The 19118-nt window shown below is 40.1% G+C and overlaps 1 protein-coding gene across 1 annotated transcript in view; it reads right to left on the bottom strand.

The window, feature by feature from the left end:
• Window positions 1-19118, bottom strand: part of ctnnd2a (catenin (cadherin-associated protein), delta 2a) — a 252245-nt gene that overhangs the window by 86170 nt on the left and 146957 nt on the right. The window contains exon 12 of the mRNA XM_073488891.1: window positions 16857-17160. Coding sequence (XP_073344992.1) covers window positions 16857-17160 — 304 coding nt within the window. The remainder of the gene's footprint in view (window positions 1-16856; window positions 17161-19118) is intronic.

Genomic DNA, 19118 nt, shown 5'->3' with positions numbered 1-19118 from the left:
ATGCTCAGTGTGCACAGTAATCGACATAGACTGTAAACTGTACACACACCTACTAGCAGCTGTCACTTTTATGAACTATTATTGCCAAGACAGTTTTCACATGATTTAGAGTTATTCCATTGAAAACTTTTATTGACAGGTTCCATTTTGAGTTCAGTCACAGTTACTCGGCTGTGTTGAAACTCTGTCTGAATTGTTGTTAGAGAAAGGTCAGTCCATTTATGGATTTGTTATAAGGGCCACATGGAGAGTGTATCACTAAGTATTTGACAGTGTATTTGTCTGTGATTGTGGGTGGATTATGATGAATCATGACAATTGGCTAGTAGGCACAGATGTCTGAAATGCTTTCCACTGATACCAAAAACTTTGTCATGCACTTTTTCTTTTAAAAAACCTGATTAGAAAGGTACATGGCCATGAAGGTAATTCAATAGATATCAAGCTCTTCTTACCAGGTTTAGTTAGTATGCTTGGATTCATTGTCAATTTGTCCAAGACCCATTTGCTACAAAGTTTTAACTTACTAGCTTTTGTTTTGAGATGTTGCTTAATACATTCACATCATTTTCCATCCTAATGATGCAGCACCACACCAAGATGCTTCCACCCTTGGGCTTTACCGTTGGGATGGTGTCCTTCGGCTTACAAATCTCCCTCTTTTTCCACCAAACATAACAACAGTCCTTATGGCAAACAGTAAAAGTTTTGTTTCATCAGACCAGAGGATATTCCTCCAAAAAGTAAGACCTTGTGGATATCTATACATGTGTGCCTATACATGTGTTTCCCCCAAGAAAATAATCATCATACACTTTTTGTATCGTCAAACTCCCAAGTTCAAGCTGGGTGGTGCTGAAGTTTTTCCAAACCTGCATCTACTTTCCTCTAAAGAACTGGCAGGTGTACATCACTTATATAGCTAACCCAAAAGGGCTCTATAATTCTATAATGATTTGCCACTGCTCAGGCATTACAGGGTAGTTTAGCTTACATTTTACCTTGGGGTGACTCAACTCTCCTTGGGCACTGTGTGAGTTTAGGTGTGGGTATATTAATATTTCAGTAGTGCCTGGTGTACAACGTGTTTGTGTGTGTGAGAGAGAGATAGAGTAATCAGAGAGATGACGCAAGAGGATAGAAAAACTAATAAAACTAGTGATTAGCTCATGCACCTGCTATTCTCATTAGTTCACACTGGGGCAATAATACAGCAGAGAGTAGTCATAGCAGAACTGTTTTTGCTAAAAGCTGTGCAAGAAAAGTACAAGAAATATGCTGATAACAATGCTGACTATGGAGATGATGACATAAAAAGTAAGAAGACAGCAGTGATAAAATATGTAAAAGACAACAAAGATGAAAATGAATAATTAAGATGTTGACAAGCATGATGGCATCATGACATTTTTAACGCTGACTATCATCTGAGATTGATTGTAACAAAGATTGCAATTCGAGCAATATTTTTCTGACTACTACGATGTGCCGGACATCAGAGTGTATGAAAGCGGACGATGATGGAGTTGAGGTGGATGTGATGATAAGGATAAGAATGATACTGTAAGGCTTACTGCACACTGTTGTGATTATGATATTGATGATGATTATGATGAAGGAATGTACTATCTCATAAAAATGATCCGCTGCATTTAAAGATTTGACATTTCTCGAAGAATGTGCATCGTGCAGCTATCATGTGCTTAGGCAGGCGCACATGCACACGCACGCACGCACGCACGCACACACACACGCACACACACACACACACACACACACACACACACACACAAAAACAACCTTCAAAGTGGATTAAGTGAGACTAAAAGCAGTCATCCACTTCAAGCAGGATGGGAATAGAGGAAAGTGAGGAACAAGGAACAGAGCTCTGCAATAGAAACATCACGTGCAGGCTCCAACATGGTCGGGCTCATGCAATATGACAGAGTGCAGACTTTGAACTGAGTAAAATGAAATATGTACCATAACTCTTTCACCTTTTTTATGAGGATGATCTGAAATTTGGGTTTAATTGCCAAATAAACAAACAGCATGCACACTGCAGGACTCCAATGTCCACTTATTTACTGCACCAAAGTGACGTTATGAAACAACTGCTCTTCAGTCTGAGTCTCAAGTTGTACTAAGAGCCCTACAGTGTGTGAGCTGTTTTTGTGTTTACCTTGTGATTTGCTCACTTTCAGCTCAGCACCTGCCCTCTTTGGCTTGGATGTGCATCCATACTCCCATTTGGTTTTATTTGCTGCCTGATATTCACTGAGCAACCTTTCAATGACACAGATGACTGCATTCTCTAAAGTGGTATAATTTGGTGAGAAAACTTTTATTTTCCACATGTTCACCCATCCTTGCTAAATGATTGCTGGCATGAAAGTAAAACCCATGATGGAATAGGCGTGAAATTATAACCAAGCTCAAGCAATGTCTGTTTGACAGCTCTGTGGCAGCTATAAAACACTGAAAACATGTAGCTGGAATTGCCCATGACAATTTGTGCAATGCATTTTCTCTGAAAATTTGCTATACATTTTGCCAGATATCCATGGTTAATACTCTCCTCTTCTGCCATATTCATAGTGAAGGGCTCAGCAACTGAAACCATCAGTACCCCTTCCTCATTAGCCCGTAATATTGATCTATCCTGATGTAAAGATGAGGTCTGCAATTCACAAGATTCAGGCTTTGGTGGTGACAAATGGCATTTCAAGACTGCACATCAGTGAAGTCATTCAGGAAAATACACAAAAGGTACAAAATGTACACTGGGGAAAATCAAACACGACCACGCATGAGTGCACATGTTACTTATTTAGACTTTGTGCCAGTGCCCACAGAAACACAACTCAACACACACACACACACCTTCATCAGGACAACCTTGTTCGATGACTCATTCAAAGGCCTGTATCTGTTCCTCAATTCACCATGCTCTCTCTCTCTCTCTCTCTTCCAAACTGTCCCTCCTCTCCTCCCTCTCTGTCTTTCACTCTCATTCGTGCTGCCATCATTCTACTAAGATTAGTGTTTCACTTGAGTCACAGTCAGAATGAAGCAGCTGCCTGGCTGACAGGACAGCCTTTATTGATATTATGAGGTGAAGGGACATGCACACACACAGACACACACATAAGTGCAAACAGAAATGTTGATGAAAACATACACGCAAAACTATCGTCAGGGCGGCGAGTAGAGCTGAGAAATCACTCTATACCCTGTGGCGAAAAAAAGGGGGAGAAAGACATAGAGGGGGAGAGAGCTAGACGGAGAGAGTGGAAGGAATTTAGGAAAAGGGCAGGAAAGACAGGCTGCCTTGATAGACACAAAGGACAACAGGGGGAGTGTAGGAGAACTGTGTATTTAGACACAGAGCAATGGAGAAAACACTTTGGCTGCTGGATGAATGCCTGCACCACTCAGCCCATCATCACTGTCGAGCCCTCTCTACCTGCAGAAGTGTGATGGAGAGATGAAGAGAGAGAGAGAGAGAGAGAGAGAGAGAGAGAGATGGAGTGATGGATGCATGATGGAGGAGTGTTTCTAAATTGAGTCAGCACCCCAAGGATGCATCACAATTATTTTGTCATGACTCAATAAAAAAAACTTGGATTGACTCTGCAGATCACAAGCTGGAGAATTATGATCAAACCCGGCTAGATTCCCGTGATGAAAATAAATAATGAAATAAATAATGAGACAGCCAAACACCCACTTTTTACATGGTAGACAGAAGTGTTTCTCCTCATAGTAAATAACTATTGTGGGGCTTCTTGACAATAACTAGCATCAGCACTGTTATCAATGAATCAATCTTGTTTAGCTTTATTTAACCAAAGGGGATTCAGTGGACATGAATGCTTTTCCAGGAACGCCCTAATCCACACTCACACGGTCTGATCAGGTGGGAACTGAAGAGCTCCACTGGAACAGCTAAGGGGTGTTTAATGGTCTTGCTCAAGGGGACTACAGAGGTTGGTAGTCAGGAGGGAGGTTTAAGTGATGCTGGTTCACTTCCCAATAGAGACAGATTAGACAGATGTGTCTTACTCAGACAACCACAATCAACGCCACAATGGGAAACCAACAGCTGAAAAGCTAAAAAAAAAAAAGCCTGCAGCTAGATAAAAATCATCAGATTTCACCACGTTCAATGATTTTTTCAGCCCCCTATGTCTACCAGAGTGTAAAAGGGTAAATTGACAAACTTGATATTGTCGGCCTATTCCAGTGCCCCTTCTCTTTACCTTGCTTTTCTTGTACAAATGATAACACTAAATAGCCAGAAGTGAAATACTTTGATTTGACTGAATCTCCAGATAAGGCCCTGCTGATCTTAGTTGGCTTCGATCTCTTAGGTTTGCCTGACTGAATCAGCACTGTAATCTATTTAATAATAATCAAAGCACACAACCGATACATTTTACTGCCCTTTTAAACGCTGGTTTGAAATTTCTGCCGCGGTCTCTCAATCACAGCAAAAGATGTAAATAGCGTGGGCAAGTTATAGCGACAGGCAACCAAATGAAAGACACCGTCACCTTGAATGAGATGAGATTTCTCTTGGTTTGAGCGTTGTTGGAAATATTTGGGATAATGTAAGTACCCAACTAAAGAAAATATGCATTGTAACTAAAAATACATAACAGATGTTTAGTAGTTTTTAGACATTTTAATTCAGAAATGTTACATATTTTACCTTTAAAGGCTTAGGTTTTTGTTTCGCCACCCTTTAAAACTTAGTTCTGGGTTCTTTACACTGTTGGTGGTATATCCCATCACACAGCAGCTTTTAGGCATTTTTCTGTTGTCTGATAACAGATGGAAGTGACGAGGAGGCACCTTCATGCAGTAAAAAAATCAATGAAGAGCGATAGATTGTTTTCCCCTCCAGGTGTGCAAAGGGCTTAATTGCGCTTTGTCTCTATCCAGATTTATCCTGACAGTGTGGGGATCAAAGCATTGGTCCTCCAGTTACAAGCCTGCAGTACTGCCCCCATTTAGTTTAATGCTCCTGTGATCTTGCAAGTTTGAATATAACCTTTCTTACAATATGTGTTTTGTCTCTCTCTGTTCTATTACAATATTGACAGCAGCTGCTTTTTTCAAGGGCCTTTCTGGAGAATGCAAGTGTTACATGTCTCAAAATGTTATTTGAGAGGTCCTCTTTCAAGAGGTAAAGTGAAAGCTCATAGGCATTAAAGAAGAAAAGTAACTTACACGGAGGCAAAAAGGTAAAAACGACAGTACTGTATGTGACGGGATAAAAAGTGAGCATACGGTGCTTCAACTTATGAAAAAAATGGCATGTTTATTAAAATGTTGCTTTAAAAATCCTTTCTCGTCCACTTAACTGCTGCTTTATCCTTATGTAGTGTTCTGCAACACACTGGTCTCCTTTCTTTAGCATGCAAAATATAATTTTATATTAAGTTTCTGTGTGTATATGTGTTTGTGAGTGGGCATGTAAGTCTACTACTTGCCTCCAAAGGGATGTATTATGGGATGATTGTAATATTCAGGTGCTCTGCAGATGGTGGTTACCAGCAAGGCAGCATGACTAAATGTGATCACATATGCAAGAAACAACTACAATCATAATTTGAAATAAGCACACATATAACAATAAACAATAAAAAGTTTCCTCACATCTTATGCAATGAGTTTACCTTTGCAGATGTTACCTTTTCATTTAATCAATGCGTTTCCCTATTTTAATGTATCCAACTACTTTCTTAACTTACATTATGTACTTGTGTTCTCCCATTTTCAGCTTTATTTTAGTTCTTTGGTCATTACTGAGTCCCACTGGGTCCAATAACAAGCACTCAACGCTTGATTTCCTGCAAGCAAGTCAGCTGAAAGGTCAAGATCCCTCTCCTACACAGGAGATATACAACTCACTGACCTTCACATCTGCAGCCCGATGGAAGACTGAGTCTTGCTCAAAGATAGCAGTGGCATGCAAGATGTACTACTGCTTGACATTAATGTCCATGGTGGATGTTAATAAAAAAGGTAATTAAAGACAAGATACATTTCTCTGAGTGTTAAGTCGATAGCACTGACTTCATGCAAGACTGCGCTGAAGTCCGAGGGAAAATAAAACCTTGGTAGCGCTGTCTCCTGTGGGTCGTTCTACTGATAGCACAGTGCTACACATGTAACTGAAATCTGTCAGCATTCAGGGTTGATGTGGTCTATACTCACACCGAGCAGCACCAAGAGATACATATAGAGAAAATTTGTTTCAGCTGGAATATGTGCTCATCATAACGCACAGATAGATCTGTGAGAAACATATTCGGTCAAAAATTTCAAATCAACAAGATTTTTATTTTACTTCAATCACGACAGAAAAGACAAAGTATTCCACCAAATAATGCAAATAATAATAGGCAGATGCTATTAGCAACCGGGTGTCCGTAGCAAACAATGCTATTTGCATCCACAGCCGAATAGCCCATTTGACTGTTAACATCTGGATGTATGTAATCATAACATGTAGCATTGGTGCGTAAACCTAACTTAACCTTGCTTCAAATCTCACTGAATACTTTTGGATTCATTTTAATCCACATTAAGATAAAGATCAGCTGTCTAAAAATCTGTTAATTTGATATTTATTGCCATACTCGTGTTTTGTCTCTACTAGTGTAGCACTAAGACTCGAGACAGAGAGAGTATGGTTACACTGTGTTTCTTTCAAGTATGAGCTAGAGGAGAGGCGAGGTGAAGTGAGGCGTGGGGAGGACAGAAGATATACAGTAATTCTGCTGCTGTGACATTTTCCCATAATCCCCCCCAAATGCCGCCAGTGTTGGGAGACAGAGCAGCAGAGAGAGGTGGTGGGAGGGGAGAGATGGGAAGCATCTATTGCGACACTTTTGTTGGGTATGAAGCAGCTGAAAAATCATAATTTAACCTTTTATCCTGCACTGTAGATTTGTTTGTAATGCTTAATAGGTGCTTTGGCACATGTGTGCCCTATCCTGTGTGTGTGTGTGTCTGTGAAAGGTTTGATGGATGTTAATTGACAAAATGTTACTGGCAGCAATTACCATAAAAAACAATAATGCAATGATTGGATCAAAAGAACATGACAGATTCATTACCGCACACACACATTAGTCTGCATACACATACATACACACACTCACACAATGAGAAAATGTCCTTCAACCACTGAAACAATAAACAATCCATGCTCTCTATTCCAATTTCTCACCGCCTGAGAGACAAATATAATTCATTCATTCATTATCAATTAATCTGTCGATTATTTTCATGATAAATAGATCGAACACTTAGTCCATTAAAAGTCAAAAAAGTTGAGACTTAAGAAGTTGGGACCAGCAGAATTTTTGCTAAAAAAAGGACTGAAACTATAATCGATTATCAAAATAGTGACTAATAATCAATTAGGTTTGTTGGAGCAGGGAAACATCTAAAACAAGGCAGGGGGTCTGGAGGACCAGGATTGCTAAACACTGATTTTGAAGCTCTTATCTAATTATTAGTTCAAGCCTTTACTTCACCTGCAGTGGCACCCACTGAGTTGGTAACTGTTAAATCACTGGCAGCATCTAATTTCATTTAAAAGTTAATGTTTGTATAGCGTGTGACTGCGTGACTACCTAATGGGCACCCACTACCCACTTCACATTTATGTCTGTCTGACTCTCTTGGGTTTATCCTTCGATCTCATAGGCCTCAGATTTAGGGTGAAGTTCACTGTAGCAGAGAAGATGGCAGACACACAGGGTTGTTATCATCCCAAGGTCACACACATATACACACGCACACATGCACGCACGCACGCACAAACAAAGATAGGCCACCTCAGAAAAGGAAAATAACTACAATGGGCAATTTACCCAGAACAGGCAGGGATGATGGCCAGGGCACAGATGCATGCACACAAAAACACACACACAGACACAAACACACGCATACACACAGCTGTGCCTCAGGGCCAAGGTTCTGGCAATGCATCATTACCCTCCCTTGGAGGTAATTCCATATCCCAGCATGCATTTCTCATGTGGAGAGGAAATTACCCCTGGGCCGTGCTGAGAGCCAATAGAGTGTGTCCTCCTATCTGTCTCTCTCTCTCTCTTCCTCCCTTTCTTTTTCTTTAAATCCCTCGCTCACCCTGTGACTGTGCCCCTCACGCCCTTGCTGTCCTCCCTCCCTTGGTCTCTCTCCGAGTCACCCAGTTACTAACCCATGCTTTTATCTTTCTTTATTTTTCTTTCATTGCCACTTGATTTTTTTTCTCTCCTTTGTCCCCTTTTTCTGTCTGATGTAGAACAGAGATTAATAACAAAGGACAAAAAAGGACTGACTGGCTCTCTCTACTCCTCTTGTTCCATCCCTCTGTCGTTCAGTCAAGCAGCTGTTCATGGTGAGGTTAAATGTCTGAGTCACCATTCTAAGAGCCACCATTATCCACCCAAAGGCAGAGACAAAACCATTTAAATTCTCTTTCCAAGTGTATCCTTCATTAACTTGCCTATCTGTTTCATTAACTGGGTCCATACACAGTGCAGTGCACGGACTGTCCAGAAATAAAACACTGAGACTCACTATACTATACACAGACATGACATGATTGCATTGTTTGAGTCACCTTTCTACAGAGCTTGTCATGCAAGCTCATAAAAACATGTGAGAAATGTAGCGCCACAGCTGTGTGCAATCCTTGATTCTGGTTAAATCATTTGAAATTTAACTGCAAAAGGACAAAGGACAGAGCAACACAGACCATTTTATTCAGCAAAAAAATTGAAACAGGACAGGTTTTTCTATATTTTAAGATCCATGTTTTATTCTGTATCATATTTTACTGATTATTTGTTTTTGTTGGGTTTCACATTACTTTATTTATTTTTTCTAGATGGTTTCTAAGGTGATTCTGAGTGCTTTCAAATAAATACTGCATTGGTTTTGCAATACTGCAACATCTACATCTATTGAGTTTACTTGTGTAAAATGTAATCATTTAATAATATGTCATTTAACTTTGCCAATAATGCAACTGAAACATTCATGCCAATAAAGCTTATTTTAATCTTATTGTGTGGTTGCTAGGGTGCACTATGCAGTAGTCACAGAGTAATGGTACAAGCAGAAGCAGCAGTTGTTTTACAGCAGTGGCAATAGTCTCGCACACTTTGTCTCTCTCCATGGTACTGAAACGTTCAAACCCAGTCAAGCATAGTGTCTGTCCATGGTGCTTAAGTATTTCAACTCTCTCTCTCTCTCTCTCTCTCTCTCACACACACACACACACACACACACACACACACACACGTATCAAATAAAATGAAATGCAAATATTTTACGTTTGTTTTATACCTGCATCTTTTGCTAATTTTTCCCAAATCGAGAATACTATATTACACCATGGCCTAACTGCAGGCAAGGGTCCGATGCGACTGAATACGTTAAATATGCATTCTGTCATGTCATGTATACAAACCACATACGTAGCATTTGTGCGTTGGAGATCAGAATGGAGACATGACGACTTAAGTTAAAGACGTGTTAGTTTGCTAAGATAACCTATCTTTCCACGTTTGGACTTTACAAACAGAAAACACATCATTTGTTTTTACTGTGATATCTAGATGCATCTCTACTGAAAATCACAAACAATATAGCCAACAGCAAGTTGTGATGGTGCGTTTTCTTACTAGCAACCTCCAGCTCCCTTGTGATCTCCCTCCAGCCAGCCGGCACCTTACTTAGGTTTTTGTCGTAAGAGGAGACAGCATTATAACTCCTCAATTTGAACTCATGTATCAACCTTTCCGCATTCATGACACACTTTCAACATTAGTGACAGGAATGAAGTAGAAACAGGGTACGCAACTTCACTTGCAGCTTGTCAGGACACTCCAACAGGAAATCAAGGTGATTTGTCGTTTATCAGCATGCAGTTAGGACACTGTGTTAAGTCCAGAATGTTTGACTTACCAGTTGACACAGCAGAGCAAAGAGCTACTCCGAGTAAACGCCAAAGAATCAGTTTCCAGTTTGCTCAATAGAAATCCCCGGGTGCACCATACGGTAAACTGAGCACTGTTGATGTGAGTGGGTCTTACTCACTCTTTGAATATAATCCTATGGTCAAGACCTACCACATGTGCAGACACACAGGCTGCAAGTGCCTCAATTTCCATCTAAAGCAGGTATCTAGTGTGTAGAGTCATACATAAACCATATATATCCAACACAGAGCGCCGCGCTTACACAAACAGACAAGGGCTGCAAGAAGGGAATACATGAGCTCTGTTAAACTCTCATACACATGTGTACATAATAAACATTGACAGGAGTACCCAAGTGACAGCAAGAGTTATCACTGCATAATAATGTTCTCTTTCTGTGTTTCCGAAAACACACACAAACACAATGACATGTCATTGTTCTTTAGATTGTCTGACACATAGGAATACGTTACACACACACACACACACACACACACACACACACACACACACACACATACGTACAGTCTCAATCTCCCTGTCTTTGACACAGCCTTGGACACACAAACACACAGACCCCATTCACATTCACACACCTACAGGGTCAAAGCTGACCATTGCAGATTTTCCATAAATAGAGCGATGTGTTCAGGCTGCGAGCCAAAAAACACTGTCAGTAAATACATAGCAGTGACAATGACATGTCACACCAGATCACATCACATCACAAGGTACTGTAAATAGCAATTCCATGTCAGCAGCTCCATTGTATTGAGCAAATAATGGGACACAACGGGGTAGTCCTTTTACCTTCACTTATAAAATGTGTGCTTTACATCTATTGTTGTAGTGATGTGGCTTTAACTCTTGGATTGCTGACTATGATTTGCTTGAAATGGAAACCATCTTTAATTATAACAAAATAATTCTAACATCAAACATCGAACACTACAACCACTGTCACTGCGTTAATACATTTTGAATTTGTGGAGAAAATGTAAATGAGGGGAGTTTGAGTTATCTTCAAGTGCTGCTTCTACATTTCAGACAGTTTGAGTATTTGATGAGATAAGTCAAGCACACCCCCTCAGTTGAAGCAATACTGTAGTCTGGTTTTTGATCACAATGTTATAACGTATTCTTCCTCTGAATCCCCATTTCTACACAAACTGTGAGTCCTCCTTCATGATGTTTTTCACTCTCTTTTTTGCTTCCTAATCTCCCAAGCTTTGTAACACGAACCCTTAGCCCACACCTCCTTGGTCCCTAACTCCCTGAGCTATTGTTCATCTCTCTATCCACCCTGTCCGTACTCACAGACCCCTAATATGCCTTGCATCGTTCCCCTCCTACTATCTTATTCCTTCTTCGATCCCTCAAGGTACATCTCCCTTATTCCCTGAACAAATGTCTCTCTCTGCTTTCTTCCCTCACTTAACATTCTCCCAATCCCCTTTATTTGTTCCTTTTTCATTTCCTTCATTATTGGTTTTTGTCTTCCCTTCGTACCCTCCCTACTTTTATTGGTTCTGTGGGTCTGTGCTCAACATTTTCCTCTTCATCTCACTCCCTACATTGTTTTTAATATCCAATTTAAACAGGGAAACTCAGTGGGGGAGAGAATCTCTTTCACTGAGAGAGCGTAAACGAAAAAAATAAATAAAACAATGAAGGGTAACACTTATCTACATTATGCTCTAACCCTCTCCTCACTTTTGCTCCATCTTTCTTCTATTCATTCACGTCCCTCTATCTTAATCTTGAGCCGTCTAACATGCTCCATTTTTCCCCTCTATACCAAATTCCCCTCCTTCCTTCCACCCTCTTCTCGGCATGTGCCTCCCTTCTTCCCTTCCTCCATCCTCTTCCGCAGCGTTCATTTGCCTCCCTCCTTTGAGCTTAATCTTCACCACCCTCCTCCCTCCCCTTATTTCCCTCTCCTCCTCCTCCTCTCCTTTCTTCACTCCCATCCATTAGCAGTTATTGAGTTTTCTCTTTGTGTCGCTGTCCTCACCTCTGCTCTATTGTGCTCGCTCGTCTGCAACAGTAATGGCCCCTACAGGTAACTGTGTTACTGGCTACCATGCACACACATGAGCACACACATCATGCTCACACATATACAGATGCATATAATACAGTAACAGACAGAAGTTAGGCATAGACTATGCTGATGAATTATAAAATAATACATAGTCTTCTCCTAAGTACACACTAGGCACTTACACAGGCAGTAACACACACAGACATAACCTCTGCCCTCACTCAGAGTGTTCCTTGTCTCTAATTGCTGCAAACTCATTTAGCACTTCATGTTAGCTCAGCTAGATCCAATTACAGCAAGAGAGAGAGTGAAGTTTGAGTAGGAGGCCATTTAACCTCACGGCAAAGACAAATGGATGATATGATATAAAGTAGAGTAATGGATGATATAGAAATCAAAATGTGATGATTTAAAAGCATTTTCATATACAGCACATCTGAGTTGCAATTAAGGCGACTTTAGAAACATGAAGGAAGAAAGCTGGTAAACTAAGTATATTGTTATACTAATATCTAGTTAGACCATTTATACCACTATAAATGGTTAGAAGACAACAGGACTTAATGACAGGGAACTGATGGGAAATTGCACAAAATGCCAATTTCTACATAATGCTGCTTTAAGAACTTTTAGGTGCATGTGTACATTGTGTTTTTGTTGTTGTAGTCCGAGTGTTTCAGTGATGCAGATGGTTTCGGACTGGGATGCAAAAATGTAGTATTGCTATGAAAATGTACTCATGGTGTACTTTAATGTATGGCTGGCCTAAATTAATAACAGTAAACAACATGCTGAGTCGCAAGCATTCTCACGCCATCAGGCTCCAGCTAGTACAGTCTGAATTTTTAAGTATTAAGGAATAGCTGTAACTTTTAATTAAATAAGGTTTTATGGAATTCAGCAGGGGGCGTTCAACACACAAAAGAGCTCTCAAAATATTTGAACCGTTTACAAAACAGCTGCATTTCTTTAATAGAGGTAGACTAAGGTTTACTGTTTAAAATAAAATGCAACGGGAGGAAAAACAATGTCTTTCTGTTTGTGTGTGCATGCATTATATGAAGCTTGAAGCAGTAAGGAAGACAAAGTAATCTCTTATGTGTGCTTCTGTACAAGTAACTGTGTTAATGACTCCAATGGGCCAATAATAAACACTTTCTTGCAAGTACAGTAAAGATAATGGTTTGGGTATATGTTTAGAAACTAATTATACTTCCAAAAAACAGCCTCTACATTATCTGCATAAGCTCAGTTTTAAATGTTAAAGTTGTAAGAAAAACTTAATTTGCTTTTTTTTTAAAATTGAAAATAGCATAGAGCGATGGTTACTTTTCCCCGAGTATTTGTTAGTTCTAGATGAAAATAAATGACAAAATGTGTGTTGATCAGCTGTTTTTTCATAAGTTTTATCAGTTGTTTACTTAAGATCAAGAATATATCGATAAGGTCTGGAAATGAAGGATTCATATGGGTGTGATGTGATCTACTGTATATGCCCAACAGGCAGTGTTGGGGGTAACTTGTTACAAAATAATCTGTTATTTAGTTTTTTTAAGTTTTCCGTTACTGGAAAAAATTGCTGTCTTTTCCTTTCGTTTTGTCGCCACAGAAATAAAATAAAATCCAAGCACTGTTTCTGTCCTGCTGCTCAGCAGGTGGTAAATGGTAAATGGACTTGCATTTCTATAGCACTTTTCTAGTCTACCGACCACTCAAACCACTTTACATAAAGACACATAAAGAGCTGTAAATGTTACATTGCATCTGTCATTCCTATTCTTTGGCTGCAGAGTTACAGATTATGGGCTGTAATGAAGGCTACAAAATGATGGTAGAGTCAATACATTCAGAGGTACATGTACAGTTGGCTACACGCCGTCTGGACAATATAATGACGTGCAACAAGTTGCAAAGGGGTTTTACTGTAATTTTTGGTAACGCTAAAGTACTCTGACACATTACTTTCTCAGTAGATAACGCAGTAACGTAACAAGTTACTTTTTAATGGCAGTATCTTGTAACATTATGTAACGTTACCGAAAACTGCCCACAGATATACTACATCAGTATTAGACTGATATTATCCATGTTCTCATGAAACAAAAACAAAAAACTTGATGAAACTAAATAGCAGTTACTGCATATGCAATGAAAAAATTATTTAAATTCCGTAATTAGTAAAATAATGTAATTAACTTTTTTATTTTTTCACCACCTTTGTTCAAGCAGATTAACGCAAAAGCAGTAAACATCCAAAAGCCGTCATCTATATTGCACAGTAATGAAAGGCCAACTGTACAAAAACAAAATTTGATCTCCACAGCTTTTTAAATAGATTAATACATTTACAGGATTATCCTTTAATGAGCATTACAATTTCAGGCTCTCTGATGTGCATAACACTGTATTTTCCCCTCTTTTTTCACAATATTGCCATGATCTTCTTCCTCTATCTGTTTGTGTAGATACTGCTTGTATGATGCTGCTCCCCGTGAGGCTGTTCCTTATCTTGGTGACCTGTGCTCACCTCCTGCTTCTCCCATCCACTGCGTCTCTTTGAGAAACTTATTTCTACTTACTGTTTCAATTGTTTATATTGTTACTGTGTGACTAATGTACCTTTGTCACAAAACTGTCTGGTATCTATATATACCTTACAGAAAAACAACATATATTACTGTTTTGACTCTTGCTGGATTCAGGAAGAGTTTTCTGTGTATACAAACATCACAGTGCAGACAACAAACTGCAAATAACAAAGGCTTCACAAATTTGGCGGAAGGGGAAAAAAAGTTTTGCTTTTTACAAAGAGAAAAGGCAAAATGGTCTTCCGTGACTCACAGTCACTGTGTTTATTATATGCAGCCAATGACAGAAAGAAAAAAAATCACATTCTGGGAATTCTGTTTCACTTGCAAATTAAATCCAACCTATAAATACTTTTTTCACTGAGTGAACACTTTAAAGATGATTTGTGTTTGCATGAATATGAAGGCAGTCAGTCAATCATATAACATCAATACTAAACCATCATGGCCTCATTATTACATTCTTCGTACAACTTTACAATAGAATCCTGAAGAGGACTGTACGTTTTTTTGACGGTGCACATGTCATTCGGTCATTCTTTCTCTTTTGTTTCAAATAATTCTCTCCAATCCTCTCGCTCTTATTCTGTCATCTCTTTTTCTCTCACCCATTCTCTGTCTCTTGCTTGCTCTCCCTGTCTCCCTCTCCTGTGATTGACAGCTGCTGCTGAGACTTGATCCACGCACGTCTCAGTCCCACTTGCTCTGTAATTAAAGGAATTATACATCAAGGGTCCTGTGAAATACGTATATATAAATAAAGAGGGGAGAGTGAGCTTTTGCTTAATTGCGAAGACAAGAGGATGGAAGTGATCACAGCGCAGTAGGACTCTTTTAAAATGCAGCATGACACTAAAGGAGGCGCAATGGAGCTTCTAAAGCAAACGGTGAGTGACTAGATAAACATTGGCTTTTATTAGTTGTTCTTTCTTAACATGTTTGATTTATTATTTGGGTCCAACGGAGATGGCTCAGACAAAAATATGCAGATTCATCCGGCAAGAAAAGTTGAACCTGGTTTTTGTCATCATCTGCCAATGTACTGGGTAGGTCAGTCAGTGCGTATTCCTGGTAAATTATGTTGAAAGGTAAACATGGTAATTCTGCTGTTTGCCTCAAAACTGTCTAGACAGCAGATAAAAGTAATGCTGTTGACGTTAACTTTTGAGAGTTTTTAAATCCCTCCTTGTGGTATTATAAATCGCTGTGCAGCGTTTTTGTATCTGATAAGCCTTCAGACTTCAGAAATTATTAGCAAAACCAGCCTTCCTCGATTATACTCCATCCTTACACTGGTGCCTAAAGCAACATGCCCCCATCAACGCAGATCCTTGCATGTTTAGTGGTGGAGTGTGCTGGTTATAAAATCAACTACAATTCGCAACATCAAGAACACTAAAAAGCACTACGGATGCAGACTAATTTCATATTAACGCGGACGTTATCCAGACACTTTAAGCTACATATGTGCCACCTGAAAATCGTAAGACAATCAGACAGAAAGCTGGCCTCTTCTGTTTGCATTTACTTCTGCTCAAAGCAACCACAGTTTACCAGTTTGACAAAGCTCTAGCTGAACGTGTCTGTATGCATCGGCATATTTATGACTCTTAGTCACCTCTTTTCTTCTCTCCTCGCCTATTTTTCGTCTCGTCTTTGTACAGTAGAAGCAACAGTTCACATTCCTCCACAAACACCATGTTTGTTTACCAGTGTGGACATGGAAATGCTCTGCTAAGCGCCATATCATCCTTTTGAGTATTGACATTAATTATTTCCACCTGTGCATGTTGAGTATGCTCACTGAGGACGCACATTTGTGCCATTCTCGCCAGGCGTTGTCACTTGCACTCACATACTTGCATGGACCATTTTTCTGGCCTGTCAATGTGAGTCAGTTAAAAAAGTGAAAGTAAAAGAGATGAAGCTGTAATGCAGAGGTTACAAGGGGTTGTTGGTCGTGGTGATAGTGAGGAGGCAACTTTCAGGAAGACAGGACCATGACTGGAGACTCTAGTGTCTTCGCAATCTTACCAAACCTAAATCCTCTCGCACACACGCACATGGATCATTTGTCACATTTGTCCTTTCAAAGTGCCTTTAATCATCTTCTGCTCCATGATCTTGTGCACACTGTGGTCCAATGAACCCCACAAAACACACATACGGTACAAAAATACACATTCATGGACACAAACACTCCTTTCATCCTACCTGGGGTCTTTCTGAATAGAGTCGATGGAAGGTGAACGCTGCAGGCTGCCTTCAGGTGGCAGGGCTGGTCCAGACTTGCTATAGGGTGATTCTACCACCGAGGGGCAGTACTGCAGGGTGCGGTAGGGGTCCGCCACATAGGGGTCTGAGCCATACAAGTCTCCACCTCCACCTCCGCTTGAGGTGTAGCCTGGTCCCACTGTAGCATAGTTGTTGCTCCCACCACGGCTGTAGTTTCCTGTACCGGTGCTGTGACTTCCTGTGCGCTGCAAGGGGGCGGAGTCGACACCAGGGGAGGAGGGAGCTATGGCGGGAAAGTAGGGACAGAGGACATAACTTAGGACCTGGTCATGGACACGCTGGGTCAGGTCTACAGGGCGGAGGAGGGGGTTAAGGGAGAAGAGGAGGGTAGGAGAAGACAATAGGAGAGGTGAGGGGAGAAGGAAAGAATGAGAGAAAGGAGAGGAGAAAAGACAAGAAGAGAGGAGAGAAGCAAAAAGGCAGAAGAGATAAACAGGTTGTTGGGAGAAGACAACCATGTCTCCATATTGATGGATAAATATTGGCCACATGCCCAGGATTAACAACAAGGACCAATGTTCAACAGAGGGAAGGATTGAAGAGAGAGAAGAGAAAAATCGACAAAAGTTGAGATGTGATGAAAGCTAAAATACAAAATGCACAGAATTACCTATTATAAACCAACCACTATAAACAGTATTGACAATGTAGCACTGAAACAACATTGTTTTCTGCATATACTAGTTGAAGCGGTATGATTTTTCTCATAACAATAAAGACAAACATGATTGAATTGTTCAACCTAATTAATTTTTAAAAGTAGATTTACTTTAGTTAACAGAAATGAGACCAACTTAGCAAAAGTAAGTACTGTAATTAAGTAAAATTATATTTTAATACCAAGTGCTGCATAGGATAAATAAACAGCATACATATAAAACAGTATACATCACAATAAATCTCCCAAATGAATTTCAAAAATTACAGCCCCATCAGCAGGAGAGCAAGTCAGTAAAGATGTTTTTTTAAAGCCATTCACAGTCTCAGCAGATCTAACCGAGGGGGGTGACTGAGCCCCGACAGCAAAGGCAAAATCACCCTTTGATATGCAAAGAGGCCATAGGTGGTCTAGAGGTGGAAAAGGGATGCAAAAGCTGAGAAATGTATGGAGAAGTAGTTGTTTTCCTATGTGAACTACAGTAGCCTAATAAAAAATTCCCTTTAGCAAATGTTTCCATAACACGGAGGATTTGTAAACAGCGTTACCTTGTCACTCAAATGACTCATTAGCCTGCCATGTAATAAAAAAATGCAAACTAAGCAAATTTGCGGACAGCTAGAGGATGATTGCAGAAACTTTTTCCGCAGAATGAGACAGCTGCCTGGTGAGCAATAAGGATGAAAAAAATACATAATATAAAAACAAAAAATAAAACAGCAAGCTATCTCTCTTTAGAGTGAGATGGAAATTGAATTGGGATTTGCTCTGCAATGCAAGCAGCCTGCAGGGGCACAGTAGCTGTCACCTTTCTTCCCCGTCGTGTTGGAACGGCAGATCGGTGATATATCAAGGTGTTAATGTGAGTCTGGGGGGCTCGTTTCTCTGGTTGTAAAAACACTGAGACAGACGGTGTGGGGGGGGTCCATCTCATCTGTCATTACAGCCAAGGGGTGTGTACAAAGAAACACACGCATACACACATGCAAAAACACCATAAATGTGTTCTTCAGGGATTGTGTGATAAATCACAGAGCCTTGAAATCAATGTGGCCGTGTGGTTGACTCGGGCAATAACAGAGGCTAATGCGCCTCCTCTTACAAAGAATTAGCCTTTAAAACGTGTTTGGATGGGAATGGGAGCACAAGCTACAACACACGAACACACTCAACCTATACAAATGGGCCAGGACACAGGCATTCCCATCCATCACAGAAGACCCGTACAAGTGAGGATAGATATAAACACACACATTTACACGTTATATAAGCCCCCGTATCCGCATAAACACTGTATTTACAAAGGAATGGAGGGTTGTGTGAATGTGAGTGTGTGTCCCAAGGTTGAGTGTCTCATCGTTATGTGACCAACAAACTTGCTCTTTAGTACTGTCTTGAGTGGTGGCATTTACTTGACCTTTACAACCCTCTTATCTGTTTCCTTTTCACCCTTTCTCACTTACACATGCATACACATAGACATACACACACACACACACACACACACACACACACACAAACGT

This window comes from Pagrus major, chromosome 19, assembly GCF_040436345.1.
Source record: "Pagrus major chromosome 19, Pma_NU_1.0".
NCBI lineage: Eukaryota > Metazoa > Chordata > Actinopteri > Spariformes > Sparidae > Pagrus > Pagrus major.
The sequence above is the reverse complement of the archived record's forward strand: the minus strand, read 5'-3'. Positions and strand labels throughout refer to the sequence as shown.